The 26,110-nt window shown below is 42.0% G+C and overlaps 1 protein-coding gene and 1 pseudogene across 14 annotated transcripts in view; one reads left to right on the top strand and one right to left on the bottom strand.

Moving 5' to 3' along the window:
* Nucleotides 1-26,110, bottom strand: part of LOC107517500 (transformation/transcription domain associated protein) — a 113,323-nt gene that overhangs the window by 33,960 nt on the left and 53,253 nt on the right. For 6 of the 14 annotated variants that reach the window (XM_036224992.1, XM_036224994.1, XM_036224996.1 and 3 more), the window contains exons 31-52: nt 25,630-25,698; nt 23,118-23,171; nt 22,968-22,988; nt 21,210-21,329; nt 20,849-20,968; nt 20,294-20,458; nt 20,019-20,200; nt 19,599-19,797; nt 19,005-19,133; nt 15,794-16,060; nt 14,304-14,510; nt 13,319-13,477; nt 13,091-13,225; nt 11,668-11,778; nt 10,606-10,752; nt 8,592-8,805; nt 7,909-8,034; nt 5,564-5,710; nt 4,654-4,856; nt 3,932-4,053; nt 3,405-3,618; nt 1,146-1,325 (exon numbers count right to left, since the gene is read on the bottom strand). In XM_036224992.1, coding sequence (XP_036080885.1) covers nt 1,146-1,325; nt 3,405-3,618; nt 3,932-4,053; nt 4,654-4,856; nt 5,564-5,710; nt 7,909-8,034; nt 8,592-8,805; nt 10,606-10,752; nt 11,668-11,778; nt 13,091-13,225; nt 13,319-13,477; nt 14,304-14,510; nt 15,794-16,060; nt 19,005-19,133; nt 19,599-19,797; nt 20,019-20,200; nt 20,294-20,458; nt 20,849-20,968; nt 21,210-21,329; nt 22,968-22,988; nt 23,118-23,171; nt 25,630-25,698 — 3,291 coding nt within the window. The remainder of the gene's footprint in view (nt 1-1,145; nt 1,326-3,404; nt 3,619-3,931; nt 4,054-4,653; nt 4,857-5,563; nt 5,711-7,908; nt 8,035-8,591; nt 8,806-10,605; nt 10,753-11,667; nt 11,779-13,090; nt 13,226-13,318; nt 13,478-14,303; nt 14,511-15,793; nt 16,061-19,004; nt 19,134-19,598; nt 19,798-20,018; nt 20,201-20,293; nt 20,459-20,848; nt 20,969-21,209; nt 21,330-22,967; nt 22,989-23,117; nt 23,172-25,629; nt 25,699-26,110) is intronic. The other 8 variants (XM_036224998.1, XM_036225000.1, XM_036224997.1 and 5 more) reach the window with 5 other exon arrangements.
* On the top strand, nt 6,171-6,289 carry LOC118605925 (annotated as a pseudogene).

Raw genomic sequence — 26,110 nt, forward strand, 5'->3', positions numbered from 1 at the left:
GGTGGCTATCATCTAAAACCCAACACTCCAGACAGAGCTTCCAAGAGCCAACAACCTAAGGGAAATACAACCTAAAGGTCCACGAAGCGGTGTCAGCCACTCCCTCATGGAGCACTGAGAGCCATCAGGACAAAGGCAACAGCCTTGCTGGCCAGTTCTTGCCTCCACAGCTATCTCTGCCGGGACCAGGCAAAGATGTGGGAGGGTCACAGCCCACTGCTGTTGGAACCAGCTGGAGCCATGATTCCGTTACAGTGGAGTCACTCCCCAGAGCAGTGCTTTAAAATACAATATGGGCTGCTTTTCCCTTGGAGAGAAAAGTTACCAAACAGGAAAATACCATGTACTAAGCAGCACAAGCTCATGATGAAGTTACTTATCTCAAAACATAATGGCAACATGAAATGCTTATCAATTCTAACTTTAAAAAATCTAATTGACTAGAAATAATCTCAAGTGTCCATCAATGGGTCAACAGATAAAGATGTGGTACATATGTACAATGGATTATTATTTAGCCATAAGATGAAATCTTGCCATCTGCGACAATATAAATGGACATTGAGAGCATGATGCTGAGTGAAATAAAACAGAAACAAATACTGTATGATTTCACTTATGTAAAACCTTTTTTAAAAACAACAGGGAAAAAAAAGAACAAAGAACAGATTGGTGGTTGCCAGAGGTCAGGGGTTGGGGAGGGTGGGGCTGGAAAATGGATGAAGGGGGTCAAACTTCTAGTTATAAAATAAATAAGTCCTGGGGATGTAATGTAGAGCACGGTGACTATAGTTAATCATACTGTGTTACATATATGTAAGTTGAATAAATCCTAAAAGTTCTCATCACAAGCAAAAAAATCTGTAACTACATGCGGTGGCAGATGTTAACAAGACTTACTGTGGTACATCTAACAATACATACAAATATGGAATCATTATGTTGTATACCTGAAACCAATAATGTTATATGTCAACCATATCTCAATTTTTAAAAAACCTAACTGAACACAGATACTACGTTCAGAGCTTTCGGGCAGACGGGTTTTAATACAGCACTCTCGCCCTAAAACAGTCTCAGGCCGCCACAGACTTGGAGAAATGGGCATTCTGCCCTGAATAGGGCACCGCACACGCCGCCGTTACCTCCTCCTTGGACTCGCTGTTCTCTCGCTCCCGTGGCTCCTGCTTGACGTGTGTGACCATGGCGAAGGCAGCTCGATCGTGGCTGTCAGCCAGGTTGATGACATTGGTGATGGATGGGAGCATAGCTCCTTGGCAGCTAGTACCGATGGGAGTGCTCTTCTCACACACAGCCAACAGCAGCTAGAGGATTTGCAGACGAAAATCAAAACCTAGGACACAGGCCTGGCATCTGGGGCGTGGGGACCCACACTCATCACCTAGTCATCTCAACGTGTATGCACATGCTAATGACTCTCAGGCCCACAACCTGGATGGAAAGCCTGACCCTCTCCTCCAGACTGCCCTTACTCAGACCCCTCTGACTCCATGTCTACGCGAAAGCACAACTCGGCACCTCCCCCCACAGGACAGGCTGCTCTCCTGTGATCTCGGAGGCATCTCCCACAGAGAAGACAGCTTCCTTTGCTTCATCTGTCTACTCTTCCTTCTCTCATCTTCCATACCACATCACCAAGTCCTCCTGAACAGCTGGGCAGCTGTCACCTCCTGCCTAGACATAACTTCCTGGCTCATCCTGACATGCCCTTCTCAAACCCATCTCCTTCCACACAGCTACCTCCCTACACCCTCCAATGACTTCCCACAGTCCTCCAGGGACAGGGCAAGCTCCTCAGCGTGGCTCACAAGATCTTCCATAACGTAACACTCCGACTTGCACATAACACTTCTGTGACTGTCCCTCGCCCCCCACATGCTTCACTACCGGCCTCTGCGCATGGTGCTCCCCAGTCAAGCTCTCTAGCATTCTTTCTACAGGTATTCACTGAGCACCTGCCGGGTGCTGTGTAAGGTCCCAGAGACTCATTTGTCAGCTTCACAGAGATTGTATTCCCTACCCTCATGCAGCTGAAGAGTCAGCGGGAAGGACAAGACCAAAACTGACACAAAGAGGAACGGGAGGCTGACAGAGAAGGTACCCTGCCTTAGCTTAGGTGTCAAGAACATTGCATGTCTGTGAACATGGAGGGCCAATAAGGCTGGAGGCTAATGAGTGAGGGAGAGAGGGACAGCACAAGGTTGAACAGAGAGGCAAGGGTCTGGTTACTAAGGGCCAGAAGGACCATAACCTGGAGGCTGATTTTGTACCAAGCAAAATAACAAGGAGCAATACAATCTCCTTTGTTCTTAAAGAAGAATTCTGTAACAACAACAACAACAACAAAACTGTGGTGGGTCAGAGGGAAGGTAGATGAATGCTAAGGACATTGTTCCTGTCATCCTTGTGAGCAATGATGGTGGCCAAGAGGGGGAGGTAGAAGAGGGAAGAGAGAAAAGCAAGCGGCCTCGATCAGGTAACACTTGATAATGGACCAGATACAGAGGACGAGGGAGAGAAGGAACAGAGACTCCTTCTTTGTGCCCTACAGCCCGCCTCGTCCTCTATCGCAAAGCTCCAAATATGTGTCCATATGGCACTAAGAAAACATGCATTCAGCACAAACAGAAATGCTAACAGGCTTTCAGTGAAACCCGGCATCATGAGTCCCTTCTTTTCCCTCAAAGAGAATTTCACAACCTTCTGTCTCATTAGACAAAGTAATTTAGTAAACCTTCTAGTCTCATTCACTCTTGTTAAGTAGACTAGAATTACCTGCACAGTATCAGTAACCTGCTACGGGAAAACCCAGGTCTTCTAGTACAATAAGCTGATGATTAAGCCAAAGAATAAGAGACAGCTGACTTGAATAACAAGGAAACAAGAAAACAAGAAGTCTCACTACAATCCCATAAAAAAAAAAAAAAAAAATCAAAGAACACCTGACTTAACCGTGCCCTGAAACTGTCTGTTTTACATGGGCCTCTGTCACCAGCAGCCGGCCCTTCACCCGGAGGGACTAGAGCCCTTGGCAATGTCAGGCTGGCCTGGCCCCACCTTCCTGCTTTAAGAATGACGAGAGCTGACTGGGTACAGCATGTTAAATCTTCTAGGGCATGGAAACAAAATGGGCAATTCTTATATTTGCAGAAAAACTAATCTTTAACTACAAACTAAGGAATATTACTTAACTTTCTCATTGAAGGGCTTAAAATTACCCCAAAAAAAGCTTCAGATGAAAACATGGCTTTAAAAGTCTTTTTTTCTACCTACTAGAGATTAAAAGAGGCTTTATGGTGGAGATTTCTAAATCATCTCAGTGTGTGTGGACACCTCCCAGCTTTGGTGCCACAGCCGCAGATGGTGAGCTGAGTTTTACCTACCTCAATGCACTGCTTAATCCAAAAGTGGTTCCCCATGGCTTCCCAATTCTGGGAGCAGGTCACATAAAGCAGGCGCTCGTACACCCGGCGTTTCATAGAGTTGTCAAAAACTTCAAAAAACTTGGCCCTGATGAGTGGCTGGGCACAACGTAGCCCAGAGAGAAAGGCAGGCTCAAGTTTCGCAGTCAGCTCACTGCCAGACAGTGTCTCGTCCCTGCAGTCGAAGGGAAAACACCGAGATGGAAGAGCTACACGAGCCATAAGCAAACCAATAAAAAACAAGTAGGTACCAACCTCCCAAAATGCCTTTACAAAAACCAAGAGCATGTTATAAATCATCATAGGCTGATGTAGCATTTGTGCAAAAGGTTTCATTAGGATGCCAAACTATGTTATGTGATTTAGTTTATAAATGAACATATAAAACTTAGGTATAACAAAAAAATTTAGAAGTCACGTAATGTTGGCTAACCAAAGAACATATTATAGACGGATAAACGAAACATCTAATTAATGGCTGTACTTACCTGTAGACATAGTTAACAAGGTCTAAGAACTGGGCATTTAATTCAAGGTCTTCTGGAAAACGCTTCTCTATGTAGGTCATCATTTTCACAAGCAAAATGGACTTCTCCCGGAGTGTAGGTGTCTGTATGAATTTATTTTTTCAAAAGAAAAGGTTGATTATTTCTATATGAGAAAGACATGTTCAAAAGTATTTCAGGCATCTGCTCTACTACTTTTTAAGCTCCTACAATTTTGTCAAGTAAAGTAAGACAGCTATATCTCAACAACAACAACGACAAAAATCAAAGATGGCCCTGGTTATCTCTGGATGCTTAAAATCAAGACAGCTGCCAATATAATTTTCCTTGGGGCTACAGTTCACTTTGGAAAGAAAGCAACTAAATTATAAAACAAATCAGAACTCTGCAAACCATCTTATTAAATAATAGTCCTTCATTATTATTTTTTTTTTTTGGCTCACCTTCACCACCAGAAAAGACTAACAAGTAAGGTTCATTTAACATTTTGACAAAAGTAAAACCACATTAAGTTTCTATATAAAATCTGTTAAATACAGTGAGAAAAACCCAACTTAAAAAGAGATACTGTGAATGTAAATATAGGACGAACAGACGTTTTGCTTGATTGAGAACTTTCAGAAGGAAGAGCTGAGAAAGTGATGCCGCCTGAATTTTCTTTTACATACAAAGTAAGGTCATCTGGCCAGAGCACAGCCCCTCACCTGATTGGCTGCCATGGGGGAATTATTTTTAACCCATTCTTCCACGATTTTAACCACAGCCCGGAGGATTTTGGCGTCAGGTGATTTTTCAATAAGGGAGGTCAGGATGGCCTGAATAAAGTTCTTCCTCATCTCCATGCTCATCACAGCCAGGCGTGTTTTCACCAGCTCCAGACTCAGCATCACCAGCTCACTTGTTCCTGCTCAAGTGGAGAAAGAACACCCCAACAATGTCTACCAACGAACACCAATAGGCAAGTGCTTCGCATTGTGTGGCATATTGATTCTGCCCATTATCTCCCAAATACTTTCTCCAGCACCTAGAGCTCTGTAATCTGAAGTACCTGATCACATTCCTGCTATTCTACCACCTTGAAAGGGTGGCCCTATAAGAGGCTCCCCACGGGGAAGGGGATGATGGAGCTGATGGAACCCGTGTGAACAACCCTGAGGTATAGCCACGTGTGAAGTCACATTCATGTCACTTATGTTCCAAGGAGCATGGCGCAGCAGTGCCAACCACTGCCAATCCCACACACTCAACATGTCACCCTGGAGCCCACTCCTAAGGCCTGGAACCTGTGACTTAATTCTTTGTCAGATGCAACAGCTCTGATTAAACAATCTGTTTTACAGCAAAATTGCTAGATCACTCCCATTTAGTGTTCCACAGAAATTTCCAACCATTTAAAAATTTCATTTTCAGTCACGAACTTTAAAAGCAATTCATTTTAAAAGGAGTCTCATTTTGGTTTTAATCAAAAAGCTTAGAAACTCTGTTAAGGGCAAATGATGAGGAACTGCACAAAACAACAGGTGTGAGTGCTCGCTTTAGAATTGTCACACAGTTAGCACTGTTTAGGTGTTAAAGTCTGAGGAAAAAATGTGAAGACCAAGTCAAGTTTGTTACCTGAGGTTGCTTCTGTGCTGCCCGACGCCGCCTGTGGATTGAGGTGCTCTCGCACCATCTTCTGCAGGGAACGCATAAAGACGGAGATCAGCCTGTCTATGTAGCTTGGGTTGTTGCTGCAGGCAGACTTGAGAATCATGAGGGTTCCTAAAAGGCAGAAATTGTTTTTTTAGAAAATTTAAAATTGAGCAATTAACAAAAAATGTGCTATTGAAAACATTTTAAAATGTGCTAAACAAAAATGTGCTATTTCCAACAAAAGTACAGATTAATCCCAAATGTCAACATTATAAGATTTTATATGGCACTTAATATACTGTGAAGCATTATATGTTCACTCTTCTTAAGTCATGATCAGCATCATAAGCATGAGAACAGATTTCTGTGCTTTGGTACCTTTACTTCTTACCTTTAGTTCTGGATTTTATCTATGTTATGGCAAACCACCCTAGGTAAAGTTTTTTGTCCCATGATATGCTTGGGGTGAGGGAAGAGGAAAAATTCTTTTTCTAGCTAGACTATCTGGGCATGACAAATGTTAGAATTCAATTTGCACTTTATTCTGAAAAATTATGTTATAATAAGGTCGATAAAAAACAGCAAACTTGTCTACGACCATGCTACCCTGAACAAGCCCAATCCTATCTGATCTCGGAAGCTAAGCAGGGTCGGGCCTGGTTAGTACTTGGATGGGAGACCACCTAGGAAGACCAGGTGCTGTAAGCATAAAAATTAAAAAAATAACGAGATTGTAAGCTGACAAGGTCCTTGCAATCTGTGAGGTCAACCAAGGGTTGCCTTATCTAAAAAATTAAAAAACAGCAAACTAACATCAGAACATGAACACTGAGCATGTAAAGAAAATTTATCTTTCATAACCAGCATTTTTATATACATATTGACCCTGACCTACACATTAACAGAACTAAAAAAGGGTATTTATTAGCCATTTACAGATTTGGATAACTTCAGGCTTGCTTTGTTAAAAGGCTCAGTAGTGTAGTAAATATGACCAATTCTTAGTAGTGTAGTAAATATGACCGATCGGATTCTACAGTAGGTAACCCATGACATTTGATGACAACGATGAAGATGGCGAATGTGTTCTGGCTGTTACTGGCAGCCATGCTCACATTTACTGTGCAGAGAGGAAAAAAACATGAGATCAGTAACAGGAAAAAACATGAGGGCCAAGTCAAGTTTGCTGTCCATCACAGAGAGGAGAGTAGTGTGGCCAGCTCAACAGGCTGCCCCTTGCCTGCTGTCACCTTAACACAGGAGGGAAGCAAAGCCAACAGCGGTTAGCTCTTCTCGAAAACAAGATATTCATGCTATACTGTGATGGAAGCCAGACTACAAAGCAGGATCTACTGTGTACGCCTACTTAAAAAAAATAGTCACAAAAGCATTCCTCACCCGCAAAATCTATCTGGTTCCAGAATACAGACAGCAAGTGTAGATAGCAAGGAATATGATTTTAAGTAAATTTATCTCACTCCTAAATTTTAAGTAGCAAGTAGGAAGAGTTTAGAGATCAAGAAATTCATTTAAAAATAATGTATTCCATTTACAAACACAGACACAAGTGTATGCATAATAATGGCTTTCTATATACTTACATACACATGTATAGGAAAAAGATAAAAGTAATACTCCAAAATGTTGAGTATTACTAAGTAGAGAGACTTACAGGTAACTTATTTAGCTTCCCTTCATTTGTATTTTCAAAGTTTTCTACAATGAACATGTAATAAGGGAGAAAAAAATTTTAGAGTTGCTAACCTGAAGTCTAATCCTACTCACAGACTCGAGTTTGACAAAAAGCAGATTGAGTATACATTTGACTTCCGGGTACCGGGAGGCCAAAGTCACACACCTGCCCCAATTACCCAAGAAACCAGTTTTCATTTCCTGGGGCAGTCAGAGGCTCATCAAGTAGACGGGGATGAGTTCCTGGCTTGAGTGGCTTGCCGGCAGGTGAGCGCACTGTGAAGGCAGTACACCTACATGTCGGCACCCTGCTTCAACAGCATCTCTGGGTTTGGTACAAAATGGAGTCGGCAGGATCCACGGGGCACTTCCCCTTGCAACCAAACCCAGTATGAGAGGCTGAGGCATGAAGAACTTGGCATTGGGCAGAATGGGCTTGTTCACCTCAAAGACCACAGGGGACCGTGGCCTGTTATGCACCAAACCACACACAAACACCCTTGACAACACGTCAGCTCAAAGCTCCACCTAACATCCTGAGTCTTTCCCTTCTAAAGAAAGCTCATCCAGGGAACACAGACAAATCGATGCCCAGCTGAACCACTGATGGGGAACCAAGTCAAGCACATACTGACCAAAGAGCTGAGAGGGATTCGCATTGGTAGCCTTCTCGTAGTTGGTAAGCCCTTCATAGATGACCTTCCCGACAGCCGCATAGAGGCACTCCAGCTCTTCGTACTTCGAGGCCACACTTGAAGTGCCTGAAACAGAAGCAAAAACCTGGGCTCTGGGGTTTGGATTCTCGGGCCTGCCCAGGCCCGGGGACATTAACTTTCACGAGGGACTGAGCTTTAATTATTTGGGGATCTGTGGCAACTGGCATGGGCACTTTTACCCCACCACAAGATGCACTGTGCTCACCTGTGGGCTGCCTCCTATCTTATGGAGCTAACTGACCTTTTATGTCATCAAGCCTTACCTGAACATGCTCTAAATACAATTATGGTATTTACAGTATGCCAAAATTCGTTCTTGTCAACTGTTCAGCATTTGACAAAACACTTTAACCTAACTTCTTTTTAATGCATTAAGAAAACAGTAATGTTCAACAGATTAAGAAATGCATTCCCAAAGCAGACTAATATTTTAATGCAATGACTACTGCCATTCGGTTTGTCAATTTTTTTTTAAAAAGAAAAGTTGAAAGTACAAATTAAAGTGGGATAATAAAATGCTCCATAGAGTAACACTCTCAAATAATAAGCTTTGTGCCCACATCCACTCAACAAGACAGGCACCAATGGAAAAGGTCACATACTTGGCTCTGTTGGGAAGATACTCATTAGGCGTGAGAGAAGGCTATGGACTGCGCGTAAAACTTTGGTGTTTCCACACGTCATACAGGCAGCAATTCCACGCTGCAGAGGTTTGAAGCTACTGAGGATGGCTGGAGACTGGAGGACAGTTAACAAGAAACTCAACACTTCCAATCCTGTGCAAATATTTCCATAGTTCACTTGATTAGGTTGTTCCTGGAAAGGAGAACACAGGTCACACACAGACGAAACACTCTATAGTACAATAAAGCTCAGAAACGTAAGTCAAACAAAATTTAATACTATGTGTTATTAAGTATGTAGAAATGAAGTAAAAAAACACTAAGGGATGAACACATGCATATAAAACATGTGATCAGCATATTTTAATAAGTAGGATTTCATGTTTATTTTAATAAGTTTGCTTTAAATATTTAATTGAACCTTTTGAAAACGCATTAAAAATATTAATAGTCAATATTAAGTAAGGTTAAAATTCTGCAAATCACTAAAATCTGGTCTAAAAAGGCAATTCTGCAATGAATTTTGCTTGTCTCCATCTTTTTAGTTAAAATCCAAATATTCTTCCAAAGGAAATATCTTTGAAACTGTGTATCATGAAATCAACCTAATAGATGCCAAAATTTCAAAAAAAAAAAACAAAAAAAACAACAACAACAAGAAACAAACAATAAAAAAAGAGTACATGGTTTGTAGTAAAGTACTGCTCCGTAAAACTTTTGCTCCTGTGGTTTATGTGCGCGCACGCCTTGCCGATATGCTATGTGTAGGCAATGGGCTGTGAGGTAAAATCTCTCACTATGGGAAACAGGTGGAAAGGCTCTATGAGCATGGCACAATGCGTTAAGAAAATGTCAGCCTGTTTATTAACAGGGGCTGTCCACTTATGGCTGAGCTCGAGTCAACTGTGACTGTATGTGATAGGAAAGTAACTCGACCTTTCAAAGAGAAAATACGGACTGCAGACAATCCAGAAGTGGTAAGGAAAGTCTAAGCCTCAGACTTAGGGGCCTACAATCCTGCCGTTTTGATAGCACAGTAACCTTCATAACCTTTCAAGAAACTGCAGCAACAACGTCAATTTTTGCAACAACACCAGAAAATTACAGTATTGAGGTATCTATAGAAATAAAACAAAGCAAAACCCCACCAAATAATCAGCATTTAGGACTATTTCTTTGTCACCTGACTATACCATGCTCAATAACGAATTTTATGTCCATATACTTTAAAAACTCATTTACTTTAAAGGTTGTTGCATAAATCAACTAATAATGTTTATTTCAAGCCAGTGTCACTTAAGAAATAAGACTTCAAAAAGCAACAACTGTAATATATAAATATAGTAGAGAACTACTATATTTCCAAAATAACTGGGCTGGAAGTGAGAGCTGAGGTTTTAAAAAACCATTTTCAGGAAGTGAAAGTCCCTTCTCTGTATTAGCAGTATAAAAATAATAAAAGGAAACCTCATTTAAAATGGAGTCAAAAGGCCAGAAGGGGAAGCCCTCGGGCAGTACCACTCCAGTCCGTTACAGACCTCCAACAGGAAAAATTATCAATTACAGACCTCAACAGAAAAACAACATACCCTACTTACTACTCCAGCAGGAGGAAAGAAAAGTTCCTTCCCTGCCCATCAACTCATCCAACTAGAAACCTTTGCCACCTTGTATGCTCGCATTCCTCCATTCCTCCAACAGACTTTTTTTTTGTTCAAAACCATCCCTCCCAACATCCTCCCTTTTTCTCCAGAAAGTAACATTTCTCTCCTTTGCTTGCTGGACTTGCTTACGTTTTTTGCTCTAGCCTGCAATTCCTCTGCTATTTCCAAATAAACCCATTTTGCTGGTAAAATAACTGGCTGTTTTATTTTGAAGGTCAACAGTGGCCAGAAGAGAAAGCGCAAGGGGCCACAACTGGCCAAGGAATAGAAGGCTTGGGTTTTAGGGCCCGGCCCCGAACCCAAGCAATACCACCCGACCCCACACCTACCACACTCATCAGCAGCTTGTCAAACCACTGCAGTTTGAGTTCAGACTTGGACCACATGTCCGGTCGCAACGCAGTCTTTAGGAGGGTCACACAGCGGCGAGACAGCACCTCCCCAGGAGACCCGGCAGTGTTGGTATTGTCGTTAACCTGGAAATTCACTCACATTCAGCCCATGCTTCGCTGCACAGGCACTGACAGTCATTGCCATGTGGCACTGCTTCTTGTCCGTGCCCTACACCCTTGCATCTCAGCTCTCCACGGCCATCTCTTCTCCCACCTAACTCAACTCAGCCATCTATTCAGGGGCCCTCCCCCACGGCACCCTCCCTACACCTTGCAGTGGGGTCAGTGGTGATTTGCAATCATTTGTGATTGATTGATTAGTGTCAAGAGGCTCCTCCAAGAGCAGGGCCCGTGCTCCTCCCCTCTGGACCACTGAGGCTGCACTGGCACACTGCAGCAGGCAAAAAAGTAGGGGTTACATAGTTTAATAGGGTCTTTTCAGTGCTTGCAAAGTTCAATAGTATTGCAAGATACACTATTTTGTTTAATAATTATAAATACTTAAGATTCCCAAAGTGAAAAAAAATATTTATAAAAATTTCATTTACAATGTTTTTTGAAATATAAAAATGAAAAGTTTCAGAATGGATCTCCAATAAATCCATGGAAATGTTAATATGAATGATAAATGCAAGTTATAAAAAGCATTTAAGTTACTAAATGTGTTCGACTGTCCTAGCACCTTTATGAGATAGGTAACCTGGACATTAAATAACTTGCCCAAGATTACTGAACTACCATGTTTGACCCACACCAAGATTCCATTCATCAGAATTTTATCACCACTAAAAGAAAATTTGTAAAAAAAATCATTTCAATTATAAAACCAGGCAGATTTCAGAAATATTAGCATGTCATGAAATCGACAGAACTTAATATGAAAGTGACAGAACTGGGTTTGTCTATTTCTTTTATAACTAAACTGTAACAGAAAACACTCGAGTCGACTGTCGTTTTTGTTCTGAAGAATCCTGACCATAGGACACTCGGCACTCGCACCTGACAAGCCACGCGGATGAGGAAATTCACCACGGTGTCCGTGTACTGCTTATCAATGGGCTTGGCAAGAAGGGCATCTGCTCCAGGCAGCGACTGGCTCCTCCCAAACACCTAGAAAAGGTGGAAAGAACTTTCTCAACAATGTGTTCCCATGTATGGCACTGACACGTGCAGCCCACTAATGGGAAAGACACCATTCTGGGCACTGGGAACACCAGAGGCAGGCATGGTAGCCACAAGACAACTAACAAAGTAGCCATGAAAAGTAATGGGTCATGTGCTCGAGACTGAAGGGAGCGTGGTCCAGGAAGTTAAAGGATAACATCAAGGTGGCTCTCAGGGGGAGCAGCAGCCAGCCATGGGAGGAGAGAAAACTGCGCCAGCGACAGGAAACAGAGCCAGGAGACAAGTCCTAAGTGAGCACGGAACTGGGTGTTTCTGAAGTGGATGGAGGGAAGGCCTGTGCAGCTGAGCAAGGGGCATGGGCAGAAAGACCATCAGAAAGACCAGGTCGCATGGGCCTCAGGGGCCAGAGTCAAGGGGAGGGCTTGCTAAGGGGCAAGACAGTCTGACTTAATTTATGAAGTTCTTACTTTGAAACAATTATAATATTCACAAGAAATTACAAAGACAGTTCAGAGGTCCCATGTCCCCTTCACCCAGGTTCCCATGACTTAAAGTTTGAAAAGAGTGTTTTTGTATTCTACTTTGTGAAAGTATATAAAGAGGGATGAAGGTAGAGCAGTGAGCGGAACTGGAAGGCTGTTTCAGTAATCCCAGTGAGAGGCATGGTGGGGCACTTGCTATACCACGGTGGTGTGGACAGAGATGAGAGAAGGGCATGGGTATTTGTGGCTGGGCTGACATGACTTGCACTTGACCAGCAGTGCAGAGAGAAGGAAAGGGACAAATCACAGACGGTTCCTGGTTTCTAATCTGAGCACAGGGTGGAGGCAGGGGCCATATACTCTAGAGGAATAGAGGGGGGGCGCAGAGAAATTAACCCTAGACAGACAGTTACAAAGCCATCATCTCAGCAAAGGGCAAGGTGAGTGAGCACCCCTAGGGCTCTCTTGGCAGCTACCTTCCGAACAAATAAGATACACATTGTCTTTTTAAAAACTGAACAGACATGGGCACATTCTCAATCACTTTTCTTGCCTCAAAGTTTGTCGTAATGTCTTTCTGCAAGTAATTAACCATCATCACCAGAACTCTAATGGTATTAAGTGGGTACCGAAAAACGTGTCTGGTAACCTGGAAAACACTTTGGGTGAGTAACATGTTATTCGGTTTCTCTCTGCTGAGTGCGGCCTTTCCCAGCTGTGTACCCACATTCTAAGTCTGCTAAGTGACTGAACTCCCAAAAGGAAGCGGAGAGTCTGTAAGAGGAAGCACACATGGCGTGTGCACGTGCTCTTACTGCACTGATGGCTCCCGTGGCCGTCCTGAAGCGTTTCACTTCCTGCGCTGAATCCACCGACAGGCCTCTCTTAATGGAAGATGAGACGGAGTTGACTCCTTCTCCACTTGAATTTGGGTCCATATCTGAATCCGGCTTAAAAAACACACACATATTAGACTTTACTGATTTCTACTAAGAAGCAAAGGAATACAGTCGGGGCAGACACCAGAGGGCTAACGTCTCTACCTGTTGGTCCTTGATCCTTTGCAGTTCCCACTTGATGACAACTTCTGACAGGTCCACAGCCAGCCTTCTCTGCTCGATAGTGACAGTGGGTGTGAAGCCCAACCTCTGCATGGCGCTGACCATGTGCTGCACCAAGTGGTGCCGCACTGGGTAGTACACCTGTGGGCACGGGACTTCTGTCACGGCCGGGACTCTGCGCTGTGATCCCAGCACATATGCAAACAACCCATCTCACGACATACTCACGAGCCAACCTCCTGCTCAAGAATTCTGAACCACAACTTTAATGAGGAAATTCTCATTACTGTATGCATATGTGTGTGTGTGTGTGTGTGTGTGTGTGTATCACTTTCCTATCCCTGGTTGAGTCCCATTACAGTATATTTCAGACTTTAAGCATTATCTTTAAAAAATGTTGAAACACTCAATTCTCTTCAGGGAGGCAAGGCTAGTCACATGCATCAGACCTGACATAACAGTCTAGCCACGCTGAAAAGCAGATTCCCACATCTAAAAGAACTGGCTGTAAACACTTTCAACTCAATACCATTATAGTTCCCTTCTCCTCTACCCAAAATCTACAAAAAACATTTACATATGAACGAATCTAACAAAGTAGGCACTCTGGCTATTGAGAAGAGATGCCAGCAATAAGAACAACTTTTTAAGCCAAGTTACCAAAAACTAGAGTTTACGATGACTCCTCCCAAATTAATTCACCTGTATTCACTGTTAACTGAGTGCTTACAAGAAAAATGCAGCCTAGACAGAGAGTAGCATCCACCTGACACATTCTCTAAATTATGATATTCTCACATTGATAAAGCCACATACATATATGTATATGAAACAATGAAAGAGAAATACTTTTACTAAAAGATGAATAACCAACCACTTGTTATTGCAGAAAATGAAAAATAGGCAAAAGTCCAAATCAGACGGCTGAAAATGCATTACACATCAACCTACATTATTCTCTACGTACCTTAAAATGCTGCACTATCAAATGCAAAATATGAACGAGCTGAGGGACTGTATGCCCCTCCTCCACAATGATCTTTCGTGTCCAGTGGGTCAGCATCTGGTGCCCATCCTCCATTCTGGCTGGCACTGCCGGAGTCAAAATGGCCATCGCTTGTCTGACAATTGCTCGAGCTTCCATTGCATGGGCCTTGAGAAGACTGTGAAAAACCTAAAACAAGAGAGAAATTCTTACCTAAAGTGAGAATGAAGGCTTTGAAAACAAGATAAAAACAATCAACTTAGAACTAAGGAATATTCTTGCAAAACAATTCTTACAAAATTCCTCAGGGCTCTCTTACTGGTAAACAACACAGCTGCTTTCTCCTTCATTAAGTTTTGATGAATGAGTACATTCATTCTAATATTTACTGAGCACCTACGACATGCCCATGCCAGGCTGGGGTGCAGCACACTGAGGCGAATGAAACTGAGCTCCTTGCAGAGTTATGCCCAGCGTAACTTGTGGAAAGTCGGTCGAGGTATACAGATCATTTCACTCTGGCCACAGTATAGAAAGTGGAATGAAAAGGGCCTGATCAGAGGCAGTCTTGCAAGAGTTAGAGTAAGCAGTGAAGTCCTGATGTAAGTTCAAGGCAACACAAAGACAATCTGATTGCTACTGAGGGTGGAGGGATAGGAAAGGTGTTGGAAATCAACAGGACCTGCCTATGCCTGGGCGCTGGGGAGAACAAGAGGGTGTCGGCGGTGGCCCTCCCATCTCCAACTGGGCTGACTGGGAGAGAGTAGTGCCAATCGCAGAGATTGCATTTATATTTCAAGTGCCTGTGGGAGGGGATGTCTGAGGTACCACAGGTTTTATTAAGGGACCTGGGTCTTAATACCACAGATGTCCATGAGACACAGTGCTCAGAGGCAAACAAAGAGTGACTCGCAGAATAGGAAAGAGTGATTACTTACCAAATGCTTAACGGGACAGACAGGCTGAGCACTCAAGTGTATTACTACACTGAATTCTTACAGACACAGTAACCAATCCACTCAGGGTCACAAAACTCTAACCCAGGGCTGCCTGACACCAAAGCCTAAACCGCTGAGGGAGCTGGGGAGGACGTGCTCAAGATTACCAATATGGCAGAGGGTTTATGAGATAAGGGTTCCAAAGTGCCCACTGTCTGTAGCTAAGGAAAGGGCTGGGGTCCTTTTCCAAAACATTTGCCATGAAATGGAGAACTGGAAGCCAGAATGCGTGGGTAGAGGAGCAGGAGGTGGACAAAGGAGACAGACATTTTATTGTTCTCAAAGCAAGGCTGCGGAGAAACGAGAGCAGAGCAGTAATGGGCAGGAAAAGAAGAATGATTGATTGTGGGAGCTTTCATAGTATTTATGAGCTGGCAGACAAGCACGAGGACAGCAGAGGAGGAGAGGCCACGATGGGGAGCAATGTGTACATGTATGAATATCAGGGGAACCAGACGGAGCCTGGTAAAGTACCTGAAGAACAATTTTCTTATGTATTGCAAACTTGGCAATGATATGTGCCAGAAGTAAATGTCCGCTGTATTTGCAAGCTGGGTCTACGCAGGCCTTGGAGAGCAGGCAGGGCCACGCGAAGGTCATCAGTCGGCGCAGCTTGCTGTTGCGGTTCTTGTTGTTGTCGTGGATGTGGTGGGGGGCGTGCTCCACCAGCAGCGTAGCACACTGCAGAAGGTAAATCCTCAGGGAGTCCAGCATGTCCGCCTGCTTCTCTGGGTCAAGGACCTGCAGGAGAGATGAGCTAAAAGAATTCATTTCTCGTTTTGAACTGTGTCACCCACTAAGGGTCATACAAGTTTAAACCTCACACACACACACACACACACACACACACACACACACTCACATGCATACTATATATATAAAGTTATATAAAGTTTTACAATGAAGGAACCAATGTCACACCAACTTCCCTTTAATACATATGGATCAGAAACTCGCTGAATTTGTTTCAACACTGCAAATAAAAAGCAGGCCTACGTTCAGAATGCAGACAGTAAAGTGGCTTCAGGTGAAAAAAGAGGACTTCCTATTTGACAGAAGGTGATTTAGAACTTAGTTTCTTAATTTCTAAGTAGTTGAGACGTTTTTCCTGGTCAATTATTAACTACCTAGTCCTTGTTTTTCAGTATTACAATCAGAAAATGTTACCTAGAAGAAAATCTCTATTTTTAAGAAATTGTTATGTTTTTCTATGTAATCAAGTATCTGATTTTGTTTCATAAATATAAGAAAATATGTTCACTCTTTGAAGACTATTCTACATGTCTCTATTGAATCAAGTATACTGACCATCATTCAACTGAGTATTCTGACTACTGTCTACTAGAAAGATCCAAAACACCAAAATCTCCCCCAACTCTTTCCCCTGGATTTGCTCTTCACTGTGGCCCCTTCTCGGGGCTCCACCCTGCCCAACGCCATCTATCCTCATTCAACGTTCAAAGTCCCAACTCCTCACTTGTGTAAAGTCAGTATGTGGACCAAAAATAATTCCTTGGGCTTAGCTCTCATTCCCTTGGAGGATGGGGGTGGGGTCAAAACTGCAGGGAGGGCACAAAGTAAGACCGACCAGTAACCTGCTGATGGAAACAATAGTCCCCTCTGCCTGAACTCCAAGACAGAACAGGTGACAGAACAGGTGAGAGAACCATGTCCGTCTGAAGAGCATAATGTATACGTGGTACACTGCAGATGTGGAAAACAAATTGCTCACAGCACTCCGACAAACGAGATATATATATATATATATATATATACATACATACATACATACATACATACACACACACATACATACATACATATACACAGAACACTCTAACAACCTCAAGGCAAACACAACACCTTCCTGTTAAGTTCAACAGCCTAACCTGCAGAGCACAGCCAAGGAGTGCTGAGAAACAATTCAAAAACACCCCCTTAGGGCACACGGAAGTGCTATTGTAAAAGATGCAAAGACTTAAAACTTAAGCTAATTTCAGACATCATACTGCTAAAAGATGTTTCATTAAGTTGGCAACAAAGGATCATAGAGACAACTGTATCCAGTCTAACAGTCTCCCTGGCTTTTCAGCAGATTCCTTTGCAAAGCTAAAGATGAAAATATAGTATTAAAACTCTACTGACCAGCAATAGGGTTTTTACAAAATAACTTTAATATCTGAATTTTCATTGAGCTATATTGTTTCTCACTAGAATCTATTAATGTAGAAAAGTTAATTCATTCCAAAGTGAGGGTGCCTTAAAAAGTTCACTAACAGGATGTGGTTCCATAGTGTAGCAGTTAGCATGTCTGCTTTACACACAGAAGGTCCTGGGTTTCACACCCCAGTGGAGTCATGGTCCATGGTCTATGGCCATGACACTGTGAACAAGCCCAATGTCTGATCTCAGAAGTTAAGCAGAGTTGGGCCTGGTTAGTACTTGGGTGGGAGACCACCTAGGAAGACCAGGTGCTGTAGGCATAAGTAATAATAAATAAAAATAAAAAATTTCACTAATAAAAATTATAATATACTAGTGATCACCCCTCGTCCCCATCGATGATTTTACTTTCTATGGTTTCAGTTACCAGCAGCCCACTACATTCCGAATACATTAAATAAAAAACTCCAGAAAAAAAATCATAAATTCTAAATTGTGTGCCATTCTGGGTAGCACGATGAAATCTCTCACTACCCCGGCTCCATCCTACCCAGGACATGGACCATCATTTTGTCTGGTATCTCCACGCCGAAGACCCTCCCTGCCAGTTAGTCACAGAGCTGCTGTCTCAGTTATCAGATCCACTACTGAGGTGTCACAATGCTTCTGTTCAAGTCGCCCTTATTTTACTTAATAACCCCAAAAAGTAGTGATGCTGGCAATTCAGATATGCTGAAAAGAAGCCATAATGTGCTTCCTTTAGGTGAAAAAGTAAAAATTATAGACTTAACAAGGAAAACTATCCCATGCTTAGGTTGCTAAGATCTACAATAAGAACGAATCTTGTATCTGTAAAATTGTGAAAATAAAAAAGGAAACTCGAGCTAGTTTTGCCATTGTACCTCATGCAAAAGTTAGCCACAGTGTGTGATAAGTGCTTAGTTAAAATGGATAAAACATTACATTTGTGGGTAGAAGATATAAGCAGAAAATGTGTTCCAATCATGGCAACATATTGTGCCAGAAAGCACTGAACCTATACAAAGACTTCAGCAAAGGATTCCGTAAAATGAATGACACCAAGCCATTAACTGCAAGTAAGGAAAAGTGGTCACACAGATTCAGGAATAGGTTTAGACTGAAAAATATAAAATTACTGGAGAGAAACCACATTCATATAACTTTTATTACAGCATACTGTTATAACCGTTCTATTTTACTATCATTGCTAATCTCTTACTGTGTCTAATTTATAAATTAAACATCATGGGTGTGTATGTATAGGAAATAATAGAATATGTAGACTTCGGTACTATCCACAGTCTCAGGCATTTACTGGGGGCTCTTGCAACGTATCCCTCCTTGGATAAAGGGGACTGTTACAGACTAATGCCACAGACTAATGCAATCACGAAAAATAAAAGCCCTAGGGAATTAAGCTTATTTCAATGAACCCATCTCACGCGCACACACACTCATCTGCCAAGTTACTTTTCATGCCAATGCATTGTTAGTCAGCCACCTTGGTTATAAACACACTGGTGATGCTTTCTGGGTTATCGCCTTCTGGATTGGGAGGTCCTAAGAGCTGCTCTCCTTCCCCCTTCTCAAAGCTGTATAAGAAAGCAGGATTCAAGATATGCTGCAGAACCTACAAAAAAAATTTCAGAATGATAGAGGAGGAAAACAAAGTCATGCTCTTTATTTCTTTAATAAAGTGGGCAGACCCACCAGTTTGATCCTACTGTAACCCATAAAGTCAGAACTCTATCAAGTTTTATCTAAGAACTCTATGCAACTGACAATCTTCATTCTTATTTAAACAGTCAATATGAAAAGTAAGTTAAAACCCTGGGGAAAACAGATGTCAGCCTGGTTTACTCTTCTCATCTCAAACAAGTCACTTTCTAAAAACAGGGAAACTAACGAACTACTTTTCAATACTTGTTCACTGCTGGATCTGCCTTATGTTTCCCAACAATGGCATTTTCCTCATAAACAGCCGGGCTATATTTAAGTGTCAAAACAGACACAGCAGAAGATAAATAGTGTCCCTGGTTCCTTAGACAATTAGCTCAAACACCTGTGGCTTCTACTGCCTAACAGCGGGACTCACCTTGGCTTTCAGTTCATCTCCGAAGTTAGGGTCACTGAAGTCCACGAAGTGAAAAAACAGGGTACGTTTTTGAGCAATGCTATAGTTTTTAGGAATCTCTTCCTCCATATACTCTTTTAAGAACGTCATGTTGCAGAGAAAACGACCAGTAAAAGCTCGGAGCAGCTGGAACAACAATTCTATATCTCCATAATTCCTTCTGAAGGGCCAAATGGAACATAGGTTAAATTTTGGCAAGTTTCATAACTATGTATTATCTCTGACTTATCTTTAAACAGCTATGGTACAACCCACTCTTTACACCATTCTGACTACACACTTCCAATGAACCACAGCTATACGCAAATTAGGAAAGAGGCTCCAGTTTAGCTTATTAGACAGAACAAGTCACTTGATGTGAAGCATGACAAATGTACCCACTTGCAATAATTCAGCAGACAGTAGGCCAGCAGCTTGGGCTCCTTCCAATTTGTAGCAGCCATGTTCTCCTTCCGGTGTCTTTCTTGAAAGGTTTCACTGACCCACACACGTCTCAACTGGCTCACCAGAGAATGCTGATTGGCCAGCCAGGAGTCATTGTTTTTAACTATGATACTTATGATCTGTCAAAGAAGAGACAATTAGGGAACTGGCAGGTTCTCTCTGTGTCTTGACTAAACTTTTAAGATTTCCAGTGTTTAATGAAGAGACGCTACCTTGATGGCCTGAAACTGAAGGTCCAGGCGCATCGTGCTGGCACTGGGCGAGCCGGGGCGCACCGCGGTCTGGGCACCACCGGGGAGCAGCAAGGTGATGAACCTGTTGGGGTTAGCTGCCAGCACGTCTCGCAGAGGTCTGGCATCTTTGTGTTTTAGAAAACTCTAAAAACAAAACAAGTTGTTTTTAGCTAAAAAAAAAAAGAAAATCACAAAAGATTCAGATACAATATAAACTCTAAGATTCTTTCTAAATCTCTTTAGGCAGGCCAGAAAAAATAAAACACTGTAAGCACCCTTTCAAAAAATGCTTTTTAAACAGTAATCACACTTTCTGATTAAGATTTTGATAATCCTATCAGCTCTTTCATTACCACTACCAAAATTTTACAGAGACTCCTGAAGTTGAACTCTTCATACACACGTTTCTAATATTCAAATACGTTATAGAAAAATAAAGCCTGACACTGAATAGTGAGAGATAAGTTTTGGATTTTTGAGCACACTGGCTGACACAAATTTGCAGGGTTGGCTGCCAGCTCCTGACACCCTTACCATAAACATTCGGCTCCACTGCGGGTCATTCAGCGTCGCCTCCATCATGAACAGTTCCACAGTCTGCGAGGGGTGCCGAGTCAGAAACTTGATCAGAGGCTCCCTGAAGGGACTGCCGGCCTACAAAACATGTGGTGAAAATGCTTCTTCTCAAGGATGGAGGCTGCTCTTGCTCTACGGACCTAATGCAATAGAAGTGTACACTTCTCCCCCTTGTAACTGGAGTATGCTAACAACCAGAGCAAATATTAACATCTAGCATCTTTACACTGTTAGAGTAATACATCTAAAATATAACATGAAAATATTATCAGCAACGGGCAGAGAAAGAATCAGAATTAATCCTAAGTTTGGCCATTACCTCAATCAACATAGCCCGTTCTGTTTTCATCACAACCTCTAACAAAGGCTTGACCAGAGTTTGAGGTGCAGCTGGGATCAGATGAAAGAGGTTTATAATTGCCGAACAAATTTTCATTTCCTAATGAAGAAAACCAGAAATTACAAAATAGGCCAATTAATTTTGCTGGCTACAGATACATTCCTACAGGCCCTGCTACGGTCTAGATACATTCGCAAGGCTACCAGAAGCAGAGTTAACGTCTAAAAAGCATGACTTACCGATCTCACAGCATAGCTGTGGCCTAAGGAGACTAACTGCCCTTGGCCTTCAGATTTTATCTGTCAGTGGAGGGTAGAGGGAGCTGACTGTGTACACCTGGCGTGACTGTGCTGTGTTTGTTTTCTCACACACTGACAAGTGGTGGAAGAGACCTTACAGGTAGCCTGGGCTGGCCCCTCACAGAGAAGGGGACGATCATGCCCGTAGCTCTAAGAGTGTTAGGATTCCCTCGGTTTGCTGTGACATCACGGGGTCTTCCCAACGCACTAAACTCTGGGGGCAAAGATTTGTTTTGCCTCAAAACTTATCAAAAAGTTCTTTAAAAATACTTAATTAACCTGGAAATTAAATAGCAAATAACTGACTATGATACTAAGTGTTTGTCAATTAGGCCTAAAAATAAAGCCGACAAACTGCTTTATTTGGAATATGAAAAATGTGAAACACCAAGAATTTTGCACCATTTAATGTGCTAACAGCTCAGTGGCCAATTGTTCTGAGTGTCATTCCAACTTTCTGTTCTCAGTTTCAGTTCCCCAGTTTTGTGTCTGCATTTCAATATAACTCCCCACGACCACAGGGAAGGGAAGACTCCCTGATGCACCACCCTACAAGGTGTGCAATTGGACAGCCCTTACTCTACACGCAGTAAAATGGGGATGATAAACACTAGTTGTGAGGGACCGTATCTCAGCAGCATTTGAGATACTTCCCAAAATGCTTCTTTAAACCAAAAGGCAAAAGAGTGATGATATACGTTGATAAGGAAAATCAGTTTGGTGTCGCCTCCATGCCACCTCTCGAGTTCTACAAAGTTCTCAGTCTTGGGACAGACAAAGCTCTACCCTGAAATTAGAATAACATTCTAACAATGTTACTTTTATACCATGGTTTTTCTTTTTCAAAGCACTGTTACAATATCACTTCTTTTGGTCTTCACACCACTGAAAGACAGGAATGACAGATGTTATCATCCCCATTTTACAAGAGGGAAAGCTCAGAGTTTGACTGCCCAAAATCACAGTGTCGTGACAACATCGGTGTGGTGGGCGAGAAATGCAGGGGCCTAGGTGCGGGCAGGCAACGAGGTTCTATATTCAAGGCAGTCAGTCAGTAGTGCGACAAAATATATAACTTCTCCCAGTTCCAGGTATAATATATCCTTTGTGGAGTTTCCTCTCCAGATGTTGTTAAATGTATGAGTTCATATGAACATTATGATAGCAATATCCAACTGCATATTAAATATGGAGACATTGCAATTCTAACGTGTAGAAAACCAAAAAACTTAGAATCTTGCTTAAAACATCCTAATAGAAAACATGCGTGGCACCCGGACAGTTCACAGCAATGATACTAATACAACTCTGCCACAGACAGACAATACGGCTCACTGCACTCAAAGGCACAACGCACTCTGTCCATCACAGAACCACAAGTCACAGCAAAACCAAATACGACCACGACCCCCTCCTGAGCCTCTACTGAAATTCTCACCTCTACCCCTTCCATGGCAGGCTGAACCAAAACAAAAATTACAGCATGAAAAAAGGCAACAAAAAGGTAAAAAGAAAAGAAAAGAAAAGAAAATATAAACTGTTCTTCACATTGCAAGTCATAAACTGACTATTAATAGGTTGTTCTCACCTCAAACTGACAGAATGGAGACAAGGAACATCTCCCGCACTCTGAAATGCTTTCCTGAGGATGGGGAGGAAAATCATCTTTTTTCTATTTATGTTATTTACACAAAAACTTCCCATATACTCATATACAGTAAGGATTATTGGGGTAAACAAGACAGTAAAGACACAATTATCAGAAAGCACACAATAATTAATAAATGCTCAACAGCAAAAAAAACACCTTCCACCCTTCAGATGTCAAACAGCCCTTCTGATAGTGTCGAATAGAGTGTATTCCTTCAGTAAATCAATTTTCCTTAAAAAAAAAAAGGAATTTTGGAATTCTTGTCTAGGGGGAGAAACTGTAAGACCTTTTTGTATGCAAACACATTTAAAAACTATTTTGTTTAGAGTGAATAATTTAAGATTTTATGTGAAGTGCTAAGATATTAAAAAAAAACCCTCTTTCCTAGCTAAAATTAGGAGAGTCCAGGAGGCTTAAGCCCCATCAGTTAGTCATGCCTGAAGCCCCCACACTCAGAAGAACCCACAGCCACGATGATCAGATACCTGGGCACCTTATGAAGTTGTGTGTGTGTGTGTGTGTATGTGTGTGTGTATGCACATATGCATGTTGGGTGTGTACCGGGGTGTGCACATGGTGGAAGTATGCGTGCATCTGTGTGTGTGTGCGCGCGCATGTGTGTGTACAGTGATGGCATAACAGGTGGTCATGAGTTCTGTCCTGTAAGTTCAATGCTAAATAGGCAAACCTTCCTAAACATGATGGTGCAAAGCTCTGATCATCGGGGGTGTGCGACATTACAGAAGAGCTTTTATTTATTTTTAGTAACTATTTAATATGTCTTCAGTTATAGTTTATCAACGAGGCCATGTAATTTGGGGACTTGACCAAATAGGTACAAACTACTTTCCAAGACCCATTCTTAGTCCTGGACAGCATCCATAAAAAATGGCCAGCGTTCAGGAGCAGAAAGGCGCGCTTGGCCCGGGGCTGAGGCGACGGAGCATGGCCGTGCTGCCTGTGGACCCCAAACACAGCTGGATGTTTCCAGGCTGCTCGGGGAATACACTCATCCGACAACCAGCATGTTTCATTCAGCAGGAGCTCAAGGACTTCCCAACCCACCATTCCATCCCTTGTACAAATGCCCCACCCCCAACCCCTCTGAATAACTTGGCATAAAAGTTTGTGAACTCTTTTTGACCTAATAGAAGTCATTCATCTACCCACTAGGTTTTTTAACATTTATTCTAGAACTGGCTATATGTTTCAGATAATTACCAGCTTACTATAAAAATAAATAAAAAATTTAGAGCAAAAATAGCTAACAGATGAAAGACAGGGCGAAAAAGCAGAGGCACCTGCACCTACTCCCAAGAACTTATGCTTTTAAAATACACTCTGCTCTCCCCCACAGACTCCCTGATTTTTTTCCTGTTTACATAAATAACAAACCTTTAAAGAGGTCATGGATGGCATAACACTCCTAAAAAAAGTTAAAAATCTTGGTTTAGTTTTGCTTAGTTGGCTCTTTAGAAGCAGCAGGAAACAAGACTTACATAAATAAAACACTTGACACACAATGGTCAAAACAAAGCATAAGAAAGCCAAAAAAAAAAATCAGGTTGGAATGAAGCACAGCATCTGACAAGTAGGCACGGAGGACAAAAGCCACGGTAACTTATGCCTGTGACGCGCTACCGGATTCCCTCATCAGGATACCGCTGCACAATTTCACCGGACGAAACAGGAACGTACGGAAAACACAACCTCACTGACAGGACGAGCATCAACTTAAAAAATATTTTACAAGAATAATAACACATACAAGTAAGATTAGAGTCAAAACAGTAACAACCATTCATTTTTAAGAGACAAAGTCTTTAATGACCAACACTGGACACTTAAAAAGATTTAACTAAGGTGGTTTTCCCTCAAAACCATAAAAATGTGTTCCGAAGTACTGGCCATTTGACTTTTGGCAAACAATTGGAGTGGGAGGTTTAAACCAGGAAAACACAAATTCTTTTATTTTATGTGGTGCTTTATTACATTCTCCTTAACGGTTTCTTAAGTCCTAAAATCTCTATTTGGTTTTATGAGGCGATGATGATGAAAAGCAATGAAAAACAACAGCTGAGAATGCACCACCATGCAAACAACAGCTGCCAAGAACAGTCTAGAAAATACACTTTATACATCTTAAAGTGAAACTAGTAAAATTGAAATACTAACATTTCAAGCTTTCCAGAATTCTCATCAACAAAAACGTCACAGTAAAGTGAACAAAAGAAGATTTTCAAAGAAACAGAAAAAGGAATTTTTTCAACAATTAAGGAAAAAAGAAATACAATGCTACTAAAATACGTTTTATAATTTAAATGAACTATAATCATATAAAACTAGATTTCTGACCGGCATTTTAATTAAAAGCACTGCTCCGATATTAACATTGGTAACGGCAGCGCCCGGCAGGGTGGCCCTTCCCAGAAACAAACAAGTCACTCACGTTTCCGTCGCTCCTCTGGCCCCCTTTATGGGTGAGGACCACCACTTCCATCCACTTTCGCAGATGTTGCTGTTAAAAAAAATAATAAATCCTTAGACATTTCTTCCTCACAACAGGAACATTTCAATTCCTAAATGCCGTTCTTAGGTAAAAATTCACATGCAATCATTAATTTCCATCGCATTTAATGTGAGAACAGTAGTGTTTCTATTACTGAAATAGCCAAACCATCAAACTAGTGGTGAGATAATTGGCATTTGTTTACGTGCTATACACAGGCTGAATATACCCTGCTACAACAGAACACATCCCAAAACATGGCCATTCCAATATCAGGATGTTCACTAGTGTCTCTCATCACTACTGTCACCATATTACTGTGTTACTCTGTGTCACAGCTGCTGAGTTCTGCAGGCACTATGCTAGGACTTGGGGTAGAGAAATGAGCGCGCAAACATCCCTCCTCGTGGAGTTCAGGTTC

Source organism: Rousettus aegyptiacus, unplaced genomic scaffold (assembly GCF_014176215.1).
Source record: "Rousettus aegyptiacus isolate mRouAeg1 unplaced genomic scaffold, mRouAeg1.p scaffold_m13_p_7, whole genome shotgun sequence".
NCBI classification, from domain to species: domain Eukaryota; kingdom Metazoa; phylum Chordata; class Mammalia; order Chiroptera; family Pteropodidae; genus Rousettus; species Rousettus aegyptiacus.